The following is a 24,813-nucleotide window of genomic DNA, read 5'->3' as shown; positions in this document are numbered from 1 at the left end:
AAAAAAAAAATAATAATTGCATTTTTGTGAAGGAATTTTGTTAGAAATCAGATTCAGAACAATTATCAAAACATACAAAGAGTTTAAAATTAGTAAATAATAGTTTTGGCTTCCATTTTTTTTCTTCATAAATTGGGTAAGTGGATAATCTAGTCTGGGCCTGGGAATCTAGTGGATAATCGTGGTATTGCAGATTAACATAAAAATTCATCAGGAACACTTTTTATGCGTCTTAATTGACAAGATAACTTGTCAATGTCGGGGAAAGAGTTAACAGTCATACACTGTTGCAAAGCAGCTTTTCAGAAATATAAAGATCACATTCATTCACTTGTTTATTTTTCTGAAGAGACAAAGTATGAAAGCATGTACCCGCAACCATGCAGTAAAGTTTCCTTTGTCTTCCAGCTTTACCGAGAGCCCCTGGTACGCCCATTGTCACAGAGACGACCCCGACCAGTGTCACCATCACCTGGGACTCTGGTAACCCTGACCCCGTATCCTATTACATCATTCAATACCGCGCCAAGTCACCGGACAGCAAGTTTGAGACGGTGGACTCCATCACCACCACCCGCTACAGCATCGGAGGTCTGTACCCCAACACAGAGTACGAGATCCGCGTTTCCGCCGTTAACACCATCGGACAAGGGCCGCCCAGCAACAAGGTGGAGGCTAGAACCGGAGAGCAGGCCCCCGCCAGCCCGCCCCGTAACATACAGGCACGAATCATATCGCAAAACGCCGTGATGGTCCGCTGGGATGAACCGGAGGAACCCAACGGTTTGATTAAAGGCTATCGAGTGTATTACACGATGGATCCTTCACAGCCAATGAGCAACTGGCAAATTCATAACGTCCAAGATAGCGTGATCACGACCATCAACAGTTTAGTGCCTTCTGAGACGTACACCATCCGTGTGCTGGCGTTCACGTCTGTGGGTGACGGACCCTTTTCTGACCCCGTCCATGTCAAAGTGAGACCTGGAGGTGAGTGGATGAGTGATATTTACTCATCACTTCAGTAAAGCATTTCTGCACAGCTTTTATCTTCAGTTGAACTGCATAACGATTAATCGTGACTAATAGTCGCAATTAATCGGCATGCAGTCCTAGTCTTCAGATGACATATGCATTATGAGAGCTGTTTTCTTATGCATTTCCTCTCTCTGTTTCAGTTCCCGGGCAGCCAGGAAAGTTTCAGGTAGGAAAGGTAACAGACACGAGTGTTGAATTGACCTGGGAACCTGCATACTCCAAAGAGCCGGTGAAAAGCTATGAACTCATCTACAAAGCTCCAGAACTTGGCATTCAGGTGAGAACCAGACCTGCCTGTAAAGATATCGATTGACTCAATGACTTGTACTGTGATGTAATGATGGTATTCATTCTTGTCTTTATTTTAATACAAAAGTGTATGAAAATCAAGTTGTGTTCTTAATAAACAGATCCAAGTGCTAAATTTAAACATGATGGCATGTCAATAACATCAAATTTCATTGATCTTACATGTGTCGTAATAAAACACACAACAACAAGCATACAACAACTTGAGTGTGAGAACCAATGAGATTTGATGTTATTGACATGCTGCCGGATTTTCATTTTAGCACTTTAATTTTAAATCTGTTTATTTAAGGGCAGCTATTATGCCTATTTTTACACAATGTAATATAAGTCTCAGGTGTGCCCAGAATGAAGTTTTCAAAATTCCCCTTTTTGGGTGGAAGCAATAACGCTCTGCGTACAACTTGTGGTTGGTGGAAACCATAGATATATATAAAGGCTAGATGTGTTACAGTGGAGTCTCTAACGCCATCTTACTTCAGACAGCTCGCTCACTCATAGCATTGAGTTTAATAGTGCACGTACTTTTAAATGACCATAACTTGCTCAATTTTCTACCGATTTTCAATTGGTTTTGTGTCTTACAAATGTTATTAACGTGGCTATAATTCTGGATCCTTTTACATGTTTCATGATTTTTTTTAGTATAAGTACGCAGTGTCGTAGCAGTGTTTCCCACAGGATTTTGAGAGACTTGTGGCGGTGATGACGTCACACGCTAATTAGCATATATGTGGCGTCATCACGTGTTTGTGTTTGATCAAGTGTTGGCACTTTTACTCTTTGATCTGTCACGTTATAATGCATTTTAACACAACTGATTGCTATTTTTACATATTATCAGCTCTGTTGTCAGACATAAAATGAGACTATAGCCCTATTCGGATGGGATTAGTTTTATGGTTGTAGATGGCGTAATGTAATTTTACCACAGGACGTCTGTAATATTGATGGTCAATTCGGACGGGATTAGAAATCTCAGTAAAACATTCAGAAGTGGGAGGGATAACTCGATTACGCAGCAGGTCACCTCTCTCGTTGTCATGTGCACGTTACCTTACTTCCTAATATCAACATGACACAGACGAGAAAAACTCGAAACACTGTGTTTAATTTCAGTTTGGGGACAACGTCAGTTTCAGGAACAGTTCCGTGCCTCTGAGAAGTGAATTTAACTTTTTATTCAGGAACCGACTTGCCACTGACTTGTTTTTTCGCATAGAACGCAAGTAAATGCTTAAGCGCTTTTATATTTGAAAGAAACCCGCAAAATAACAGGAAATTACGAAATGTACGTGTATATTTACAGCTGGTCTATAAATCGCCATACATTTACATTGAAGTCTTACTGCTGTTGCTCTTCTCATCAATGTCTCATTATGAGCCCTTTTTTATTTAAATGTGAGTTTTATTGTTGCGTATAGCGCAGACAATTGGGTGCAAATTCAGAAATATGAGAAAATACACAGTAACTGTTACACAAAGTTACTAGAAAACTAATGCTAACCTTTCATCAAGTCATCGCCGTCTTCTCTGTCAGTAAAATCTGTGACTGTTGACGTTTACGCGAAAAAGAAAGTATACGGGGGAACGGACATTGAAAACAGAGAGAGAGAGGCGCGCGGTGCATAGAGAAAGGGAGGGGGCGCGCTGGGTGCTTGCAACAATGAATGAAGTTGTTTTTAAACAGTAAAATGTAAATGGGGATCATGAAAAATCTATTTGTGGCGGCCAGTGTTGATTCCGTGGCGGTGCGCCACGAGTAAATCAATGTATGGGAAACACTGCATAGGGCCATCTTTGACATTTATAACAAACCAAACCATTTGAAAATCGGAAAAACATTAAGCAAGTTATGGTCATTTTTAAGTACCTGCACCATTAAAACTCACTGTTACGAGTGAGCGAGCGCCCTGTGTTAAGATGGACGCCAAATGCGGACGTTCCACTCAATTGGCCAGCATCGCCGGTGAGACATCTAGACTTTATACATATCTATGGTGGAAACTACGATAACGCAGGACTGTCATTCAGTGGCTGTGGGCGGGGCTTTATCAGTGTGATATCACATTAACAAGAAAATCAAAATAGCATGTCTAATGAGACTGCTTTGACTTAATGGGATTAAAAAAACAAGGATCAGGTGGATTTTTTTAATTTTATGGTGGCTTTGTTCACACACTGCCAACACACATTTATGTCCAAACAGCTTGTAAGAGTGAATTTTGCACAATAGGTGCCCTTTAAGAAGATTATCAAGTAGTTAAGAACATGAAAGCATTTTAATATAAAATTATTAGTTTGTGCTCAACTGAAGAAATAAAATTAAATACTTCTAGAAATATGAGTAAATTGTGATAAAGAGTGAGTATATTCATATTTGGGTGCAGTATACCTTTAAGAGCACTTTTTATTATCGTTTGGCATGCACTAAAACGATTTTTATTTGCCTCAGGCGAAACTGATCTTGTTTGTATATCCACACAATAATCAACTTGGAATTTTAAGTGTTGTTACTGCAGTTCTGGGACCAGTTGCACCATCTGGACATACATTGGGTCATAAAACTAGTTCATATTGCACCATTTAGGCGTAGGGTACGTCAGAGATTAAATCTTACGTCTAGTCAAAAGTAGGCGTAAGTATAAAGTGTTCGCCTGGTCGTAGTTTCTGATGGTGTAACAGGCGTAAAACATTTTCACGAAGCCCGACGTAGGGCTTACACCTAACTTTTTTATGTCTATGTGGTGCAACCGGCCCCTGTTGTTTAATATTGATTGGCCTTTTTATAAATAAATGAATACCTGTATCTGTCAATCAAACAGGAAAAGAGGAATTTTGAACCCAAAACATCGTTCGTGGTGGAAGGTTTGCGGGCGAACACAGAATATTCGTTCTCTCTGGCTGCCATCTCTAACAAAGGCATCGGTGCATTTACCAATGAGATCATCCAACGAACTGCTCAAGCGAGTATGTATTTAACCTTCTGTATGCCAGACACAATCATTGAGCATCACCTAACAGATCAGGACCATCACTACAGACCGTCCTCTGATTCAATTCTCATTGATAACGGATAGTTAATGTGAGAAGATCTGGACTGTGTTTCTGGATGATTCTCATTGATTGTGTTTACTGATTCTCAGACTGGAATTGTTTGTCTCACCCTTAACTCGTGGGGATTCACTGAGATTTAATTGTGCCAACAGAAAATGTGCACAAACTTCTGCTTTCCAAATCTGGTAATTTGCTTCGAATAAAAGCATCTGCTAAATGAATAATTGTAATTGTGTTATGTGATCGGTTCCAGCACACAACTATAACAACAGCTGTTAGTGAATAAGGTTTAGTGAAATCCTCCTGTGTGTCTTCATCCATCTGTGCGTCATGTGAACTGGACTGTGTGTGCGTGTCATTTTCTCCAGTTTCAGAAGCCACCAACAGACTGGAAGGGAGTTTTACCTTTAAATGATTTTGTGAAGGGAAATGTTTGCTGTTTGATTTTGTGTGTGAATGTATACACTGAAAAAAATGATTCATTGAATTTAATAAATTTTTTTAAGGTAAGCGGTTGCAATCAATTTATTTAAGCTACATTTAAACAAAAAAGATTAGTAACGTAAAATAAAATATAAAACTTTTGTTTAAATGTAGCTTAAATAAATTGATTGCAACCACTTACCTTAAAAAAATTGATTAAATTCAATGAATCATTTTTTTCAGTGTAGGGCTGACAGGTAAGTGTGAAAAACCAGATCAGTTCGTTCTGACTCATGTCGTTCACATGTTTAATTCAGTAGGTTTGTATGGACGCCCCATCTGATCTTCTGTTAGTGCAGACAAACATGAGTCGATGTGATCAGTTTTCTGTTTATTTATTGTCTAATTGTTTAACACAGTATAACTCTGTCAGTAATTACATTTATGAGAGACGTCCAGATTCTTCAGGAGAGGACGAACATCTGATGGTGATCCATCTCACACATTTGAACACACACAAACGCGTAGAATCGCGTTCCTCGCTCTAGATTACTCGCAGGATTTAACTTTGTGTCATGCGAATTTTTTGCTTAACTTTAATATTTTCAACTTGCGCGAAGACGCGTTTAAGACAGATAGCTTGTGTTTTTGCGGCAAATGCCCTATTCGCGTCATTCGCATCCCCCCCACGCGAGTTTGCGTCTTTTCATTGACTTTGTATGTAATTAGGGGTGCATCGATAAATGCCGATATATACTTATAATACGTGGGTGATAACTATTCTGAATCGCACCCACAATATTACTCAAAGCTATTTTATGTACTACGGCTTTGATCAGTATGTCCTTATCGATCTGAAATCACTGTTAGTTTGAATCGTTTATAAAATGCATTTAAAAAAGCACCACTCGTCAAACATAACCATTATACATATTCTTATTATCATGAAAATACCTGAAAAGGTTATCCTTAAGACATTTCCTGGAGCTGCGTGTATTGGTTCTTCGTCTGCAGCGTATATTGAGTTTCTGCATGAGAGCGCCCTCTGGCTTTTGGATGTAGCGGCATTTCACCGTAATTAATTGAGACGCAGAGCAAGCATCATCGGCTGATATATCGGTGCACCCCTACATGTAATCTACTTGCGCAAATTGTTGTATTCGTGTTTGGTGTGTAAGCCCATTAGGACATGGATACACTCCTGTTTCTGGTTATAGTTAGGGATGCACCAATGCAGACTTTCTCAAAATAATCACACAGCATGAGCGCCTCTTTTGATTTTCATGATACAATCTGCTCTGAAAATGCTTTTATATACCGATATAGGCTGATATATTGGTGCATTTCTATAAGGTGTTGTGGGTATTTGATCTGTGTGTTGTGTATCTGTGTATGGTGCTGTGCTGGGACTTTGACAGGTGAGTGATTTTGTCTGCTGCTGCTGCGCCCTCATATAATCTCAAAGACTGTTATTCAATTATACACAGGAAACAAGTTTGTTGTTTATTATCAGAGCCCTCGTCAGATTTCTCATTAAAGCTCATTTGTTTGATATGAGGAACATAATCTCTCCTCAGTTACACACCTGATGACTTTCAGATCAGACGGACGGTCACTCGGATTCTCTCTCGACATCTGCTCAGGAAGTCTGATCCCTCGTCTGATGCAGCCTGCCATCCATCAATCTATGTTGCCGTGGCAACAGTGCAGCTATCCATTACACGCTCACTTGTTCTGTAATTAGGTTGTGTGTTCGGGTCAATATGTCGCATCTCTGACATCCTTCGTTTTTTAGTTTGTCTTTGTTTTGCATCATTTGTCTTCTGATTTAAATGTAACAGGAGCCTCATAATTGGTTTTCTTCATTTGTTATTCATCCTCTATATTTCATCCATCATCGTCCATATTTCTCAATTGTCTCTCATATTTTCTGTGTTTTTTGTTTTTTTTTGACTGTGTTGCGCTTTGACGGTCAGAGCCCAAGGCGTCTCCTCGCGAGGTCCGCTGCATCAGCGCGACCTCCACCTCGCTGACGGTAAGTTGGGCGCCGCCCGCGGAGGAGCGGCAGATCGGCCCACTGCTCGGTTACGAGTTACAGTACCAGATCTCTGATGAGGACGGGGGCGAGTCTGACTCATTGCAGACGATACGTTCAGAGTCTGATGCAGAACGGATGATCCTGAAGAACCTGCGGCGATGGACCTCGTACCGCATCACGGTGGCGGCTTTCACAGCGCAGGGCCGCGGGCCCGGGAGCTTGCCTGTACACTGCAAAACTGATGAAGATGGTAAAGTCAGAATGTCTCACGTATGAAAAGTTGATCCTCCTAAAATATATATTTTTTCATCTTTAATGTCATATAAACAGATTTCATTATTCCTTACTGATTGTGTATCCTTCAGCTGGTTTAATTCTCAGGCTTATTCAATTATTTGCATTGTTATCTTTGTGGTGTGTGTGTGTGTGACTGACCTCAGGTCTGTGTAAATTGTTTAGTGCCTGGAGCGCCACCTGGACTGGTGGAGGTACAGCTCCTCAACTGCACCTCCATTAAAGTGTCGTGGCGCTCCGTGTTGCCGTGTCAACGGAACGGACAGATTCGTGGTTACCAGCTTCACTATTCTCGCATGGAGAATGAGCTGTCACGAGGTTTGCCTCGCATCAAAGACATAATGCTGGATGATGAGCAGGTGAGATCACGATTGTGTCGAGTTTCACACCTGTAATGATCTTGTTTAGATGGAATGAAATTTTCAGTCGACGTGAAATTAAAAACTTACTTTTTACTTTATTAAGAGGAAATTTTTATCTGTTGGAGTGAAAATGTACTGGAGGGCAAAGAAAACCAAGATGACTTTATACAGTTTTGTTGAAATGTGCAGTAAAAATACAACACACTGTGTTCTGTTCTGTATCCCACAATGCAGTGCACACCGCCTTAATATATTTTCATTGGAGTATTAATGCTAATAATACACTTTAAAAACAGTAAAAGTAAACTGTAAACAGTAAAAGGATTTGGTTTAATTTCATATCCTACTGTAAGTCTGCATCCTACTACACAGTTCCTAGTACTTTCTGCACGGTCCCCATGTTTTCTGCACTGTGCCTGGTGTTTTCTGCACAGTCTCCTGTGTTTGCTGCACAGTCTCCTGTGTTTGTGTCTCCTGTGTTTGTTGCACAGTCTCCTGTGTTTGTTGCACAGTCTCCTGTGTTTGCTGCACAGTCTCTTTCATTTTATGTGCAGTCTCCTGTGTTTGTTGCACAGTCTCCTGTGTTTGCCGCACAGTCTCCTGTGTTTGCCGCACAGTCTCCTGTGTTTGCCGCACAGTCACCTGTGTTTGACGCACAGTCTCCTGTGTTTGCTGCACAGTCTACTGTGTTTGTTGCACAGTCTCCTGTGTTTGTTGCACAGTCTCCTGTGTTTGTTGCACAGTCTCCTGTGTTTGCTGCACAGTCTCTTTCATTTTATGTGCAGTCCCCTGTGTTTTCTGCGCAGTCCCCTGTGTTTGCTGCACAGTCTCCTGTGTTTGACGCACAGTCTCCTGTGTTTGATGCACAGTCTCCTGTGTTTGCTGCACAGTCTCCTGTGTTTGTTGCACAGTCTCCTGTGGTTTCTGCACAGTCTCCTATGGTTTCTGCACAGTCTCCTATGGTTTCTGCACAGTCTCCTATGGTTTCTGCACAGTCTCCTATGGTTTCTGCACAGTCTCCTGTGTTTGTTGCACAGTCTCCTGTGTTTGCTGCACAGTCTCTTTCATTTTGTGTGCAGTCTCCTGTGTTTTCTGGGCAGTCCCCTGTGTTTTCTGCGCAGTCTCTTGTGTTTTCTGCACAGTCCCTGTTGTTGGCTGTGCAGTCTCTTGTGTTTTCTGCGCAGTCCCCTGTGTTTTCTGCGCAGTCCCCTGTGTTTTCTGTGCAGTCCCCTGTGTTTTCTGCGCAGTCCCCTGTGTTTTCTGCACAGTCTCCTGTGTTTGTTGCACAGTCTCCTGTGTTTGCTGCACAGTCTCTTTCATTTTGTGTGCAGTCTCCTGTGTTTTCTGGGCAGTCCCCTGTGTTTTCTGTGCAGTCTCTTTTGTTTTCTGCACAGTCCCTGTTGTTGGCTGTGCAGTCTCCTGTGTTTTGTGCGCAGTCTTCTGTGTTTGCTGTGCAATCCCTGTGTTTGTGTGCAGTCCCTGGTGTTTGTTGCACAGTCTCCTGTGTTTTGTGGGCAGTCTCCTGTGGTTGCTGCTCAATCCCCAGTTTTGCTGCACAGTCCCCGGTTTTTGCTGTGCAGTCATGTTTACTGCACAACTGCACAGTGTTTACTGCACAGCTGCAGGATTCTGTGCAGTCGTGCAGCTGGTGTTTACTCCAATGTTTATTGAGCAGTTTTTAGTGTGCAGTGTTTACTTGCAGTGTAGTATTTTGTGAGTTCTGTTCCATTAAGAAATCATCAGATTTTAGTGCCTGGTCAGATATGCATGAACAAATGCTGAATGATTTTTTCACCGTATCTTTTCATGCTCATTGCCAACCCATTCTTTCTTTTATAAAATATCTTTCACTCTTTCTTCCCCTACACTCCATCTGCTCTTTTCATATCTCTGTTTCACGCTGCTTCGAGCTGTCAGAGAGCTTTAGATGAGACGGCGCAGTATGTGAGTATGTGTTAAAGTTTTACATTCGGATCTGTTGATAAAATCACACGCGATCTGTCGCTTTTCTCACTGATTGTCTGTTCAGTGATTCAGAGAGCTTTACGAGAGCCACTCACACAAAGTCATTAAAGACAAAACTGCTATGAATGAACAAATGAGAGAAAAAGATGAATCTAACAAATGTGTCTGGAAATGTAGTAATTTGCAAATAAAGCATGTACACAGATTTAGTAGCCATCGAAGTTACACTAAGTGTGTGTTTGTGTTCAGGAAACGATCATTGATGACCTACAGCCAGAAACTCTGTACTCCATCAGTGTGTCAGCGTACACTGTTAAAGGTGATGGAGTTCACAGTAATGCACAGCTGATCTGGACACCTGCAGCATGTGAGTATCTCTCTCTATATATATTAAGAGTTTAGGATTATTCAATCATTACCACCTGAATGATGTTAGTGTAATAAGACCGGTGAGATAGGGGAGTCTGAAAAGCTTTTTGTTTGTCGATCATTCTGCTTTGTCTTTAAAGTGTTTGGAGAGATAGCGTGTTGCTTAACTTGCACATTTAATCGATTGAAAATTGCAAGGGTTTGTATCAGAATGGGTTATTTATTATCAAAGTGCTGTTTATTTCTTATTGACTGTAAACACAAATGAAGCTGTGGTGAAGGCTCAGTAGAGTGATTAGAGTTATTGGTTATATCAGCTCAGTGGGCGATATAACCAAAATCTTACATCACGATAGGATTCATTTTATATCATTTTAATGATATGTATCACAGTGGGGGGATAGGTAGGTAGGTAGGTAGGTGGGTAGATAGATAGATAGATAGATAGATAGATAGATAGATAGATAGATAGATAGATAGATAGATAGATAGATAGATAGATAGATAGATAGATAGATAGATAGATAGATAGATAGATAGATAGATAGATAGATAGATAGACGGGTTGTTCCTATTTTCCTAATCAGTAATGGGAGTGTTTTGGGTGTAACGTGCAGTAAACCAATCAGAGTCTCAGCTCTCATTATCTTTAAAAGCAAGTTGCGTCTGGCGCCATGTCTAATCCCTATTTAGAAAGTGGAATTTGTAAACTGAAAATATAAGCAGAGGAAGAAGACCACCAGTTTAAGATTAATGTAAAAAAAAAGGTTGTTTTTATTTTTATTGAATTTTTTTTTTTATTAAAACCTTTAAAAGCCGTTTTCTTTAGTCATGGAAGTACAAATAGCAGGCTTTTAATGCTGTAAATGTATTAATATCCTACGTAATCTCTTAAATAATTAGCAAATATGCAAGAAAAGGTTTGTACTCTAAAAATACAAACAAGAATTTACAAACGTGCGGAGAGCCGAAGCGTTTCAGCACTTGGACAGCGCCATGTTTTTTTAAAGCATTACTTAAATTGTTTCTCATTTCACGTTGCATTTAAAAAACATTTAAAAATAGATGCATTTGTTTAAAGCAAAGCATTTATTTACTTACCAGGCTACAGGTGAAGCAGCTCTTTGTGTCTTCTAACGTCTCATAATCAGTCCTCATTTATGTCCAAGAGACTCAATAATAATCTTTTACATTCAATCCTTTAATTTTTCAGATTTAAAAGCGTTTTTATGCTGCTGCGCATCCACATGTGTGATAAGCAAACCCGCGTTGTCGTCACATTTATATGTGCATATTACTAACGCGCTCATTAAAGGCGGAGTCCACGATGTTTGAAAAACGCGTTGGAAAAGGAGACGGCCCGACTACCAAAACACACTTATAGCCAATCAAATTAAATCAAATGCTTGGTTGCGTATGTGTGGGGCGGGTCTATCAACAGAAAGTCCAGATTCTATTGGGGTAGGGGCGTGTTTGTTTAGGTGATTTCAAATATCAACATTGGCTTTCAAACATCATGGACTCCGCCTTTAAATAACAAAAACTTTATTGCGCCATTTTAGAGCAGGTTTTTGTCGGTCAATGGTGTAGTCTATTTTAATTGCCTCAAAATAGCAACGCGCCAACAATGTGCCTGAACACACCTCGTTTTTAAACACCCATGGGTGCAAAATTAGGCGCAAATGCATTTGCTATTTAAACAACGTGGCGCTAAACGTGAAAATTATAATTATGCCAAGTTGAAACTAGCAAAAGACACTTGCGTCGCGCATTGCGCCGCATTGCGCCGGGTGTATGATAAAGCCCTGAATCTTATTAAAGGTAGAAAAGTGATTTAAGAGATTTTCTGTAAATGCTGTTTGATAAAAGCTGTTTTTGTGTATCATACTGGTTTATCGCCCACCACTAACTATATGTGACACACTACAATAAATGACTTTGTTGCTCAGTATTTTTGTCTTGTTTTCAGTCAAAAAATCTAAAAAATCCAGTTTATGGACAAAAAATATACAACTTAAGTGAATTTGTGCTTAAAGCAAACAAAAAATCTGCCAATAGCGTAAGAAAAAAAATCTTGGTAAGTTTACATTTTCTTAAACACTTAATTCAAGAAAATTTCTAGACAAAAATCTTATCTCATTTGCAATTTTTTTGCTTGTTTTAAGCCAAATTTCACTTAAATTTGATAAGTACTAGACTTATTTTCTTAGGTCATTTGGTCCTCTCCAGAACATTATTTCATAGATTAAATTACATTCTTCAGCATGATGTGTAGTTCCTCACGTTGCTCTTTTAAATCTCACTGTTAAAATAATGTCAAATCAACATATATTTTATGTTACTTTAATTTAAAACATTAAGTTAAACTATTTCTACTTGCAAAACCAAGTTGTTTTAACTTCATACTGCATTTTTTTACAGTGTTTGACTGCATAATATTTAGCTTGAATGTTGTGTTAACCAGAATCTATCAATGTGTTTTATGCATTCATAGATGAATTATACATCAACTAAAATTGCCAATGTCTTCTTTACCGTAGTACCTCCTGCTCCCCGTCTGACTGTGCATCTGGTTAATGAGACATCTGCTGCTGTGTTTTGGACTCCTCAACACTCCTCCAGTCCTCTGCTAGAGATCCTCGGCTTCCGGCTCACGTACGCTCTTAAAAACGACACCCGCGCTGAATCCGTCTTCATCAAACCTGAAGAGCGCCGGTACATCGTGTCCCGACTGCGTCCTGGTGCCGTGTACTCTTTCCTGCTGGCAGCTAAAGGCCACTCTGGCTATGGTGAAGAGGCTCAGGAAGAACTCGCTGTGCCCGAGATCCCACCCGAAGGATTTCCCGAGCTGTCAGAGCACGTGAACGCCACCTGCTGCTCGCTGCAGATAGCCTGGATTCCTCCAAAGTCCTCGGAACGCAGCGGTGCTATCACGGGATACACGCTCGTGTACGGGGAAGCGGGCGTTGGTGAACCGCGTACGCTGATGTTACCGACGGATACTTACGGCTACACCATCCACGGGTTGAACCCAGACCGGGCGTACGCTGTGAGAATGTGTGCTCACAACAGAGCCGGGTCTGGGCCGTGTGGCCCGCAGGTGCTGTACAGAACTGCAGCATTTGACACAGGTATGGCCCACTTCCTGTCACCTGAATGAAGGACACAACAAACCCCCAAAGCCTCCACTAATACCACATCCACCCTCAACTACCCCACCCAACCAGCACCAGTGGAGAATGTCCCACACGCTGTCTCACAGGTAACAGGTCAACCGGATGCTGATGTTCCTGAGGTAAGTCGAGTCAGCTCTCAGTCGAGTTGAGTCGAGTCGAGTCGAGTGAGGCTTCACTTTCAGAAGGTGTTTTTCCTTTACCTGTATTCCTTCACTGCCCTTCACGTTTATGTTTTCTGACACTTCCCAGTCCAGTCTGTGGTGTGGCACAATGAAAGAAATCCTTGTTTGTTTGTTTGCGTGTGGTTGAAAGTTCACCGTTCTTCTCACTGTTTCACATGGTTTTAATGATTCCCTTCCTTCAAACTAACCTTCATTACAGCTGATGAATGTTGTCAGGGATGGACCGCGCTGGATCACTGTGCTGCTTCTCTGTGTGTGTTTATCAGTAATTCCTCAACCTCATTTATAACCCGTATTGTTTATAATCCCTATGTTTGTGTGTGTGTTTGAACAGATGTGCCCAGAAATTTCTCTGTGAATTTGGCGACTAAGACGAGTGTGTTGTTGACCTGGGAGTTTCCAGAAAGCAGCGCCCCCTATCGATTCACTGTGAGTCTTACAACAAACTAACTAATATGTTTAAAGGGACTGTAAGTAGGGTTTTAAGTGTTTTATTAATCAAAAGCAATGTCTTTATTCATAAATATATCCTCGTTGGTGTCAAATGACCTCTGCCAGTGATCTGACTTTTCTTTGTAAGCTTAGAATATCTTCTCTTTACTTACATTGAACGGGTAAGTCCAAGGAGGCTTCCATGTCGTTCCGCCGTATTGATAAACTATAATAGCAGAGAGGGACTAAGGCTATGTCCACACGAAGCCGGTGCATTCCCTCTCCGATCATTTTTTTTCCTTGCTCTAAAGAAATAATCCGTAAACACGAAACCACTGAAACCGACTGAAAGCGGTCTAGTATATATGCCGGACCAGTATGGGGCGCTGTAATTCTGCCACAGATATACACTATACACGGAGAAGAAGACTTTGAGCATGCGCATAACCAACGTATGGTTTTGTCCATTATCGCTTGTTGGTCACCACAATTGCATAGAAGTAATAGATTTTGCTGTAATAAAGCTAGTAGACTTTAGTAACTTATGTAGAACGAACACAATCACGTAGTCCGCCGCTATTGTTGTTGCTGTTACGTGTGACGCTTCCGACACGTGATGTGATGACGTTTTCGCTTCACAAAATATACGGATTGGCTGTACAGACAAACCGCAAGGGTGTCGGTTTCAGATTTATCCACTTTAGGACCCGGTTTCAAAAAATAGCGGATTCAGTCTCTCAAAACGCCGGATCCATGTGGATGAAACGCCAATACGATAACAAATTTATACGTATACGGTGACACGCGTCACCGTGTGGACAGCCCCTAAAAGCACCAGCCTACCAATGCGTTTCAACAACGCGTTTTCATTCAGAACACGTGAACTAGTTGAAACGGAAAAGGAGATCAGTGATTACATAACAATTTTACCATTAGATGGGGTAAATCCTAATTATTGTCCCTTTAAAGGAGCTGTATGTAAGTTTTTACCGTATGAATTAAAAAATACTATAATATATATGTAGGTATTTAGGAAACATGCTAAATTAATTTTTAAAAGATGAACTATATTTTATGGCGTAATAGCACTTTTGGGAGTACTTCGACTCGGCGCAGTAACACCCTCCCTCTCCCATTATGAGAGTGAGAAGGGGAGCGGACTTTTCAGGCGAGTCGAAGTACTCCCAAAAGTGCTATTACGCCATAAAATATAGTTCCTCTTTTAAATCCACTTAGAAAAGCGCTACGTTTTATTTTGTACCACCAAACTTGCTCGTATAACTACTCGTCTTAAATAGGAAAAACGTTGATGTGTTTGGTCACTTCTAACTATCTCTAAATGGTACAATTGAATGAATGGGGCTAAGCTAAATGCTATCAGAGCGTCGCAGCGCGCTCCAGCGCTTACGTGCACGCACACAGATGATAGAGGGATGTATCAACAATTCATAGTTAAGGTAATAACATATTTTAATATTGAAAATGAGTAGACTATTCCTTTAAAGCTGGGATTTAAACCAAAGGCAATTCACAATAATAATCAAAATATATGTCCCGACTCCCATCCCAACTTCATATTTCTATAGGAAAGGTTTGACACAGGAAAGATAACTGTAAATTGATGTAAAATGATGTAAATAAACCCAACAATCAAATGGTGACCTCCCGACCAATGTACAGATTAATAATCTGTACATTAAGACCCCCTCACTCGCAGGGTCCTGATTATGGGTTTGTGAAGCAGGTGTTTATACAAAGAGAGAAAACTCAGTTGCTTTTACATCCGCAGGTGGAATATAATCGTGAGAAGATGACGTTCGACGCTCGTCAGAGAAAAGCGGTGATACCGAACCTCCAGCCGGACACCAGTTATGACTTCAAGATCACCAGCCCGGAGGGAAACATGGGCGGTCTGAGACACCGCATTCACGCCAAGACGTCGCCTCCCATCCTGATCCGCCGGCCGGAGGTGGACCACACGCGAGAGACAGAAGCCACCATCACCATCATACTGCCGTCACTGGACACCAGGAGCAATGTGAGGTATGATTGAGGTTCTCGTGTACATGCACACACGTGGGCTCTGACCTGCTGTCTTTAGTGCACATCGAAGACACGACAACATACATGCAGGAAACGTTCAGTTGCAGAGCTTTTAATAATTTACAACTGCAGTTTTTCTGGCTGCAGAGTTCAGGAGGAAATAATTGAAGTTTCTCGATGCATCTCACATTAACAGCAGCGTGCACAGTTGAGACGAGGGAACCAGTTATATAAAAAATACTCACACGCATCTGCAGAAGACAACATCCACCACCCTGTTATTTAGACTCCTCATCTTCCAACAAACATCTTTAGTCGCAAAGAAAGATTGTTTTTGAGTAAGAGGTTGAGAGATTGATTTTGTTGAGACGCCACGTCTGTCTATTGAGATCTTCATGGCTTCTGTACTTGCAGGAACATCTATGTAGTGGTGGTTCCTCTGACGAGAGCCAGAGGGGTCATAAGTCACCTGAAGAGCCCAGATGGGATGGACCTGGAGGAGGTACGATGTGTGAAATTTTACACCATTACATTTCTCTGATCATAGATAGCAGAGGACGCAAAATACAAAATTATTGTTTTAAAATGAGAACAATTATTGAAGTCATGAAGAGTCATCTAGACTTTGACTTTGAGGTTTTGACAGGTTTCTAAAGAATTGTGCCGTTCTTATTCATATTGTCACAATACTGGAATTTCTGCAATACCATTTTTCAACATTAAGGCCTTAAACTTTAATTTTTATTTTATTATAAGACAAATGTAACAAGGCAGGTTATTTTCACCTTCACAGTGTTTAACATGAAATTAAAACAAGCAAAAATAATCTGCCACTTGGGTATGCAAATCTTTCTTTAATTTTTCTTTAAGTGTTAAAGAAAATTTTTCTTACCCCACTGGCAGATTATTTATTTATTCTTTTTTTGTTGCTTGTTTTAAGCACACATTTACTTAAATTGTATATGTTTTGTCTAAATTTCCTAGGGTCATTTTGCTGATCAAGAAAATACATCTTGATTTAAAAAATGTTAGATATTTGTACTAAAAACAAGAAAAAAAGTTATTTTTGGCAGTGTACTTTTAAAGCATTAAATAATTTAATGTTAATTTCAACATTTTCTAATACATTTACTAAAAGTTTTATCTTAATATTATCTAACATAAACAGTTGTATAGAAGTACTTAAAAAATGTATTGCTTTTTGTTTGTTAATGTTAGGTAGTAATTAACATTTATATGAGAAGCAGATTATAGTGCAAATGTGAAAAAAAACCTCACTGAACGACATGAGGGTTAATAAATGACATGTTTTTTCTTTTTTTGTGAACTTAAAGCACAACAGTATCTGGGTTAACTGCGTTCACGTGCAGTTTTTGCTCGTCATTTTGAAGAAAAAAAGACAGAGAAAACACCCAGCTGGTTTTGGAATATAATTTCTGTGAGACACAAGTATTGGAATTGTTTTACGTTTTCAGTGTCGATATGTAGCAAATTTTTGATATTTTTGACAGAACTAGTTCCTATATGACTAATAATAGGTTTAGTGTGTGATATAAATAACATAAAACCAGTACGTCTGAGTATTCTTCTAAGGAGGTAAATATAAGTGCTTGGTCAGCATAGTGTCTTATCTCACACATGCACGAGAAAAAAAGAGAGCTAAGTTATGAATGTTTTAGAGTAAAACATTAATGTTTTGTGTCATTTCCACTATATCAAACGTGTGGTAAGTGTAAAGTCTTTCGTGTGTATGTGACACAGCTGTTGAAGGACATTAGCCAGAAACAGCGAGACCCTCGGCAGCGAAAGGTGGATCTGAGGAGGGCTTACATCACCGCCCGCTTCACACCTGCAACCCTACCTGCGTTCTTCACACTGGGTGATCAGCTGGACTACGGTGGCTTTGAAAACCGTGCGTTAGAAGCGGGTCAGGAGTACGTCTTTTTCATCCTGGCTGAACTGAACTCCACCACTGGGGTAAGATGTGCAGTGTGCAGACAGATGTGTACGTGCATGCGTGTGTACAGATCTAATGCTCCTGTTATGTTTGTTCAGAAGATGTTTGTGGCCAGCCCGTACACTGACCCCGTCATCGCACCCGACTCGGACCCTCAGCCTTTGGACGCGGGCGATGGTCTCATCTGGGTGGTTGGACCCGTCCTTGCTGTCGTTTTTATTATCTGCATCGTCATTGCCATTCTCCTCTACAAGAAGTGAGTCTGAACTACACAACAAGTTTTTATTGTTGTTTATATGTCAGTTGGACGTTTTTTAATATGCTTTAAGACGAACCATTTGCAAATTTATCAATGCAGAGCATTTTGTCACAGAAAGTTTTCTGAAGACAGACTCATTCCCACCTCTGTTTTCTACGTCACAAACATTTAACCAATCACATCAACGCACTGTGAATGTTTAAACCTGTTAACATTGGTTTTAAAAAAAAAGAGTGCTGCAAATGCATAACTTGCGTATACATTGTTAAACCATCAGCTACACTGTAAAAATTGCATAATTTTTGTCAAATCAACATATATTTGTATGTTACTTTAACTTAAAGGGGACATATCATGAATATAAAACATTTATGAATATAATTGACAGCACAGTTGAGTTTCAATATCAACAAACCACCATTATGGTGATCAGTGTTTGCATTAAATCAGCTCATTTGCATTTTAAAGGACACACCTGGAAACGGCACAATTTTATTCGCACCTACAAAGTGATAATTTTAACATGTTAACATGTTATAATAAATTATCTGTGAGCTATTTTATGCTAAAACTTCACATATGCACAAACTCATGTTGAATTATTTCACTCCTATATTTCTTGTTTTTTATATGTTCAGTTCATTCAGATGTTTATACATTAAATGCTTTATTGTTCTTTAAATATAATGTTGTGTATTCATTTTATCGATTTTTTTTTCGTCTGGAGGGGGCACATGTAAGACATCAGCCCACTAGATTTACTGCGGTACAGCGTTAAAGTGCGGAGGTTTGGTGTTAAATGAGCAGATTGAATTCAGATGAAGATCCGATGTGTTATATCTGTGGAGGAGGCTGATGAAAGCGTTGATGAAGACAGACGAGTGAGATTAAATATGCAGAAAGCAGCTATTTCTGCACATGAAGTTAATAGCATCTGAGATGAATTGCACAGTCCAGACGAAAGTGCGAAATTAAAATAGTTCAGATATATCCCATAATTCAATGCAAATTTGGTAACTGTTGCTGGGTAAAGTCTTGATGATATTAATAACCATCATCTTTATTATCAAAGCAGGATTTTACCAACAAAGTAAAAAGCTTCAGTGTTGCTGTGTCTAAACTGTTGAGAGTTCATCTGCAGTGATATCATGCTGCATACAAATGCTAAATATTGATTATTAATTCTCTCTCTCTCTCTCTCCCGCCTGTCGCTCGCTCGCCTGGTTTGATTCGACTCCAGTAAACCTGACAGGTAAGTCAGATCTGAACCTTAGTCACTGAGAGATTAAACCTTTTATTTTATTTATTTATCTAACATGTTTGTATTTCCTGTTTGTGGACTGATTCATCGTTGTTTATTGACTTATTAGTCTCTAAATTTTGTTTTTAATGAGCAATGTTTTTAAGTTGTTGATACAAACACGTTGGAGTGGTTTCCCAGATATGGCTTAAGTCTAGTTCCAGACTAAAATGTTTGAGCTGCTTTAATTAATAAAACAACTTGCACTGACATATCTTAACATGTACCAGTGCCATTGTTTTGTTTCAACATGCATACCAGTATTGTTTTTTGTAAGGTATGTTTGTAAAATCTACTTACATGTCCTAATATATAACTGACGGCTAGTCGAGGATTAATCTAAACCCTGTCTGAGAAACCACCCCATTCTGTCTTAATTTACTGCATTTTCTGATGATTTTTTAAACCCCTGACTTTTGAATTATTGGTCTGTCTGTTTTTACTCATTAGTAAACGGAAGGACTCTGAGCCGGGCACCAAGTGTTTGCTGAATAACGCTGAGATGATGGCTTACCACCCCACTGACCCTGTTGAGATGAGACGCATTAACTTCCAAACACCAGGCACTGCACACAAACACACACATACACACAAACACACACACATGTGCAGAGATACAAGCTTCTGAAAATGAGCAATGACCCAACAGGTCATGCAAAAACACTGAGCAGAAATACTTTAATGACAGACAGACAGACAGAGACACACAGACAGGGAGGCCGAGAAAGACAGAGAGATAGGCAAACAGACAGACAAACCGGATGACAAAGAGAGAAATATAGTTTTCAGTGGAGAAAGACACTGGCACACAGAGTTGGGCAAGTTACATCTTAAATGTAATACATTATATATTACAAGTTACTGTCATTTGAAAGTTATTAGTTACTTTACAATATTACTGTCTTTGAACTGTAATGCATTACACTACTTTTGAGTTACTTTCATCAAAATAACCACAGAATTGTGACTACTAGGCATGATAAAATGTTAAAATGTATTTTATTGCTGCTTATAACTTCAGAAGGCTTATGTGAAGGCTCTCGTGCCTACTAAGAATTTAATTTAATTCGGTTTTAGTGATATAGCACTTTTCACAAGTGTTTAATTGTTTCAAAGCAACAGGAACATAATGTAATAGGCACAGTGAAGACGTACGGGATAATACAGTAACAATCATAAAAATAGACAAATGATCAGTTCGTAAATGATGTCTGAAGTCTGGTAAATTATGGTACACATAGCAAACACAATGGGCCCTATTTTAATTATCTAAGCGCATGGTCTAAATGGGCGTTTGAACCCACTTATGCTAATTTATGGATGGGAAAAATGGTTTATGCACCAAGCGCACGGCCTAAAAGGGTTGCCCCTATTTCATAATGAGTAATGGGTGTGTTTTGGGCATAACGTGCAATAAACCAATGAGCGTATCAGCTCTCATCCCCTTTAGGGATTTAGCCAGTTGCGCTGGCGCTATGTCTAATCCCTATTTAGAAAGCGGAATTTATAAACTGATAAGCAGAGGAAAAAGACCACCAGTTTAAGATTAATGTTAAAAAATTGTGTTGCTTTTATTTGTATTGAAATTATTATTTTTTGGGATTAAAACCTTTAAAAGCTGTTTTCTTTCAGTCACTGAAGTAAAAACAGCAGGCTTTTAATCGCTGTAAATGTATTTATATCCTACATAATCATTGTAATCTCATCAAATAATTTGCAAATATGCAAGAAACGGTTTGTACTCTAAAAATACAAACAAGAGATAAAGAATTTACAAATGTGCAACATTTAAAAATAGATGCATTTGTTTAAAGCAAAGCATTTATTCACTTACCAGGCTACAGGTGAAGCAGCTCTTTACGCCTTCTAACGTCTCATAATCGGTCCTCATTTATGTCCAAGAGACTCAATAATAATCTTTTACATTTTAATCCTTTAATCTTTCATATTTAAAAGCGTTTTTGTGCTGCTGCGCATTCATGTGTGTGATATGCAAACCCGCGTTGTCATCCCGTTTATAGGCGCATATTACAAACGCGCTCATTAAATAACAAAAACAGTATTGTGCCATAGACTTTAGACTCGGGTGCCCAACCCTGTTCCTGGAGGGCTACCATACTGCAGATTTTAGCTTCATCCCCAATCAAACACATTTGAAGCAGCTAATCAAGGTGTTCAGGGTTGCTTGATAATTACAGACAGGTGTGTTGGAGCTGGGTTGGAACTGAAGACTGCAGGACAGTTGCCCTCAAGGAGCAGGGTTGGGCACCCCTGCTTTAGACTTTAGACCAGCTTTTTTGTTGGTCAATGGCGTAGTCAATTTTAGTTGCCTCAAATTTGCAACGTGCCAACAATGCACCTGAACACACCTTGTTTTCAGAACATAATGCAACATTGGGCGCAAATGAATTAGCTTTTTGCTATTTAAACAACATGTTGCTAAACGGTTGAAACTAGCAAAAGACACTTGTGTCGCACATTGCGCTGCATTGCGCCGGGTGTATGATAGAGCCCAATAGAGCTAGAGACCACTATAATGCAATCTATAGCCTTATAACATAGCAAGACACACAACCTCTTTTCATTTCTATTCTTTAATTCACTTTTAATTCAGATTCACAGCACAAACCTGGCATGCACTGGGTTGACACAATTTATGCCTCATTAAAGGAATATTCCATTTTCTTAAAAGAAAAATCCAGATAATTTTTACTCACCACCATGTCACTCATTTTAATGGACTTTAATAGAGCCCAACATTTAATACTTAACTTAACACTTAACATTTTTTTCAACAGAGTTTCAAATGACTAAAAACGATCCCAAACGAGGCATAAGGGTCTTATCTAGCGAAACGATTGTCATTTTTGACAATAAAAATAACAAATATACACTTTTAAAGCACAACTTCTTGTCTAGATCTGGTCGTGATGCGCTAGCGTGACCCGACGCAATACGTCATGACGTCAAGAGGTCACAGAGGAAGAATGCGAAACTCCGCCCCAGTGTTTACAAGTGTGTTGAAAGAGGACCATTCTGACGTTGTTGTATGTCAACTGATACTAATTAATGTCTATGTGTCAGTTTATTGTTTACAATGAACCGCAAATGTGCATTTTATATATGTAACACGTGACCATCCCTACGTCACTACGCATTTGCGTTGGGTTGCGCTGGACTGGACCTGGACGAAAAGTTGTGCTTTAAAGGAGCATATTTTTAATTTTTTTTGTCGGGGATGACAATCGTTTCGCTGGGTGGGACCCTTGTGCCTCGTTTGGGATCGTTTGTGGTCCTTTGAAACTCCGTTGAAAAAAACTGTTGCGTGTTGAGTTAGGTATTGGATGTTGGGCTTTATTAAAGTCCATTAAAATGAGAAAAATCCTGCAATGTTTTCCCCCAAAAACAGTATCTCCTCTCGACTGAACAAAGATAGACACCAACATTTTGGATGACATGGTGGCGAGTGGATTATCTGGATTTTTCTTTTGGGAAAATGGAATATTCCTTTAAGAAACAAAAAGTGCTATTGGAGGATTAGGCCTAAAGGAATACAGCTCAGTCATTTCAGCCCAATATATTAAGATTACATGTAGGCTAACATATACTGTAGGGGCAGTTTCCCGGACAGGGTTCAGATTAATTCAGGACTAGGCCTTAGTTATATAACAAAAAACAATACTGGTGTGCATCTTGAGACAAAACAATAACACTGATGTATTACGATGTGTCAGTGCAAGATGTTTTTAAATTATAGCAGCTCAAACATTCATTTTAGTCTGGGACTAGAATAAACCTTGTCCGGGAAATTGCTTAATAAAACAGACAAACAGAGGAACATTGCAAACTATGCCTAAAATATACAGGCTACCATACAAAAGTTGGTAAAAATTTAAAACAAAATTATATTTAGATAAATGTGTTTAGGTCTACATTAATGTTACGTTGTAGTTTAGGTTGCTGTTTGTATAATAAAACGCTCAAGTTGCAGTTCAAATACAACATTGAAGTCAAAATGAACATGCTGGATACAGCAACCGGAAACAGACTTATTATTTTACCCGCAGCTGTTTTTCTGTGGCACAGTGCTGTTTTTTTTTTTAAATGCATTGTTACAGTGCGCGTTACTAAAGATTGTTATGAGTATAATATTACCAAAATGTTATTAGTAATGCGTTATATAACTGCATTACAGCAAAAAAAAAATATTACTGTAATTGCATTACTTTTGTAAGGCATTACTCCCAACACTGGTGACATGTGATGCACATTATTTTTTTGGGGGGGCATAACAAACTCAGTACCAGTATCTTGATCAAAAATGTGTTTGTGTAATAGATTCTGTTTATCAAAGGCTATATGACTAACCTATGATTGCCTGCTAGTAGCTTCAGTTTTACATTTAAATGAACACATGCAGAAGACTTTTGGCAGACGTTTAGTGTTATTGTGTAATTCAGCCTGAGGGTGATTTTTACATAGACCCCCCCTCCTGTGCATGATCCTCTCTGTCGCTCCAGGGCTGACATGACAGACAGATGGGACATATAGGAAAATCATATATTTTGCACAGATGATTTGGGTGGCGCCATATCGCCCTCTATTGGTCAGCTGCTACAGGAGAAAGTGCTGATGTATTGGAGTTTGTAAATAAGAGAGAACACAGATATGGAAGGTTATTTCTGCCAATTTTACATTAAAATTGAAAAATAAAATGCAATTGATGATTTAACATTACATTTTCACTACAATCTCGAGGCAAGACTGCCAAGGCAAACTTTTTTCTTCTTTTTTTTGTATCCAAAGTCTATGTTAATCAGTGGGTGGGGTTTGCTTGCTCAAGAAAAGGAGATTGGCTGAAGCAGAAAATTAAAACTAAAATGAAAAAAAGAAAATGAAAAGATAAAATAAAAGAAATAAAAGAAAACATACATTTAAAACTGAACTAATTGCATTGGCATGAAAAAACTTTTTTAATAATATGTTTACAGATTCCTGTTCAAGTTTGTCTTTTAAGTTTAATATTGGCAGTCTTGCCTCAAGATTGTAGTGAAAATCAAACGTCAAATCATCAATTGCATTTTATTTTTTAATATGGCAGGAAAGATGCATTATCACCTTTAAAATGCAATAATTTAATTTAATGTTTTAGCATTTAATTAATTAATTTAATAAAAACCTGTAATGTAAAAAAAGATAATGTTTTTATCTTATGAAGGCCTTTATCCACCAGCAGAACAACTTATGGTTATTTCACATAAGAAATCTACTGTACAGCACAACACATAATAATAACTTAAATTTACAATAACTACCAAGTTCAATAGTTTACACACCTTTTTAAGACCAGTGGTGAGTTTAATGTCTCAGATCAAACAAGAGAGTCACAAACAACTTTCACAAAACATAAAAGTGCACTGACAGCATACACGCACCTGGTCACGTGACACACAGGTGGGTCATCTCCATGACAACCGCTGTAACCTCTGACCCTACAGGTATGATGAGTCACCCTCCCATCCCCATCACAGAGCTGCCTGAACACACCGAGCGACTGAAGGCCAATGACAACCTGCATCTCTCACAGGAGTATGAGGTGAATAATCTCT

General features: G+C 39.3%; 1 protein-coding gene across 8 annotated transcripts in view; it reads left to right on the top strand.

The window, feature by feature from the left end:
* Positions 1–24,813, top strand: part of LOC141351142 (receptor-type tyrosine-protein phosphatase S-like) — a 126,804-nt gene that overhangs the window by 90,129 nt on the left and 11,862 nt on the right. For 3 of the 8 annotated variants that reach the window (XM_073857632.1, XM_073857646.1, XM_073857652.1), the window contains 16 exons: positions 409–990; positions 1,179–1,315; positions 4,173–4,317; positions 6,804–7,115; positions 7,325–7,518; positions 9,439–9,465; positions 9,736–9,853; positions 12,396–12,986; positions 13,548–13,642; positions 15,435–15,688; positions 16,103–16,190; positions 17,450–17,665; positions 17,744–17,901; positions 19,145–19,156; positions 19,655–19,767; positions 24,703–24,800. In XM_073857632.1, coding sequence (XP_073713733.1) covers positions 409–990; positions 1,179–1,315; positions 4,173–4,317; positions 6,804–7,115; positions 7,325–7,518; positions 9,439–9,465; positions 9,736–9,853; positions 12,396–12,986; positions 13,548–13,642; positions 15,435–15,688; positions 16,103–16,190; positions 17,450–17,665; positions 17,744–17,901; positions 19,145–19,156; positions 19,655–19,767; positions 24,703–24,800 — 3,140 coding nt within the window. The remainder of the gene's footprint in view (positions 1–408; positions 991–1,178; positions 1,316–4,172; positions 4,318–6,803; positions 7,116–7,324; positions 7,519–9,438; positions 9,466–9,735; positions 9,854–12,395; positions 12,987–13,547; positions 13,643–15,434; positions 15,689–16,102; positions 16,191–17,449; positions 17,666–17,743; positions 17,902–19,144; positions 19,157–19,654; positions 19,768–24,702; positions 24,801–24,813) is intronic. The other 5 variants (XM_073857638.1, XM_073857676.1, XM_073857666.1 and 2 more) reach the window with 3 other exon arrangements.

Source organism: Misgurnus anguillicaudatus, chromosome 2, assembly GCF_027580225.2.
Source record: "Misgurnus anguillicaudatus chromosome 2, ASM2758022v2, whole genome shotgun sequence".
NCBI lineage: Eukaryota > Metazoa > Chordata > Actinopteri > Cypriniformes > Cobitidae > Misgurnus > Misgurnus anguillicaudatus.
The sequence above is the reverse complement of the archived record's forward strand: the minus strand, read 5'-3'. Positions and strand labels throughout refer to the sequence as shown.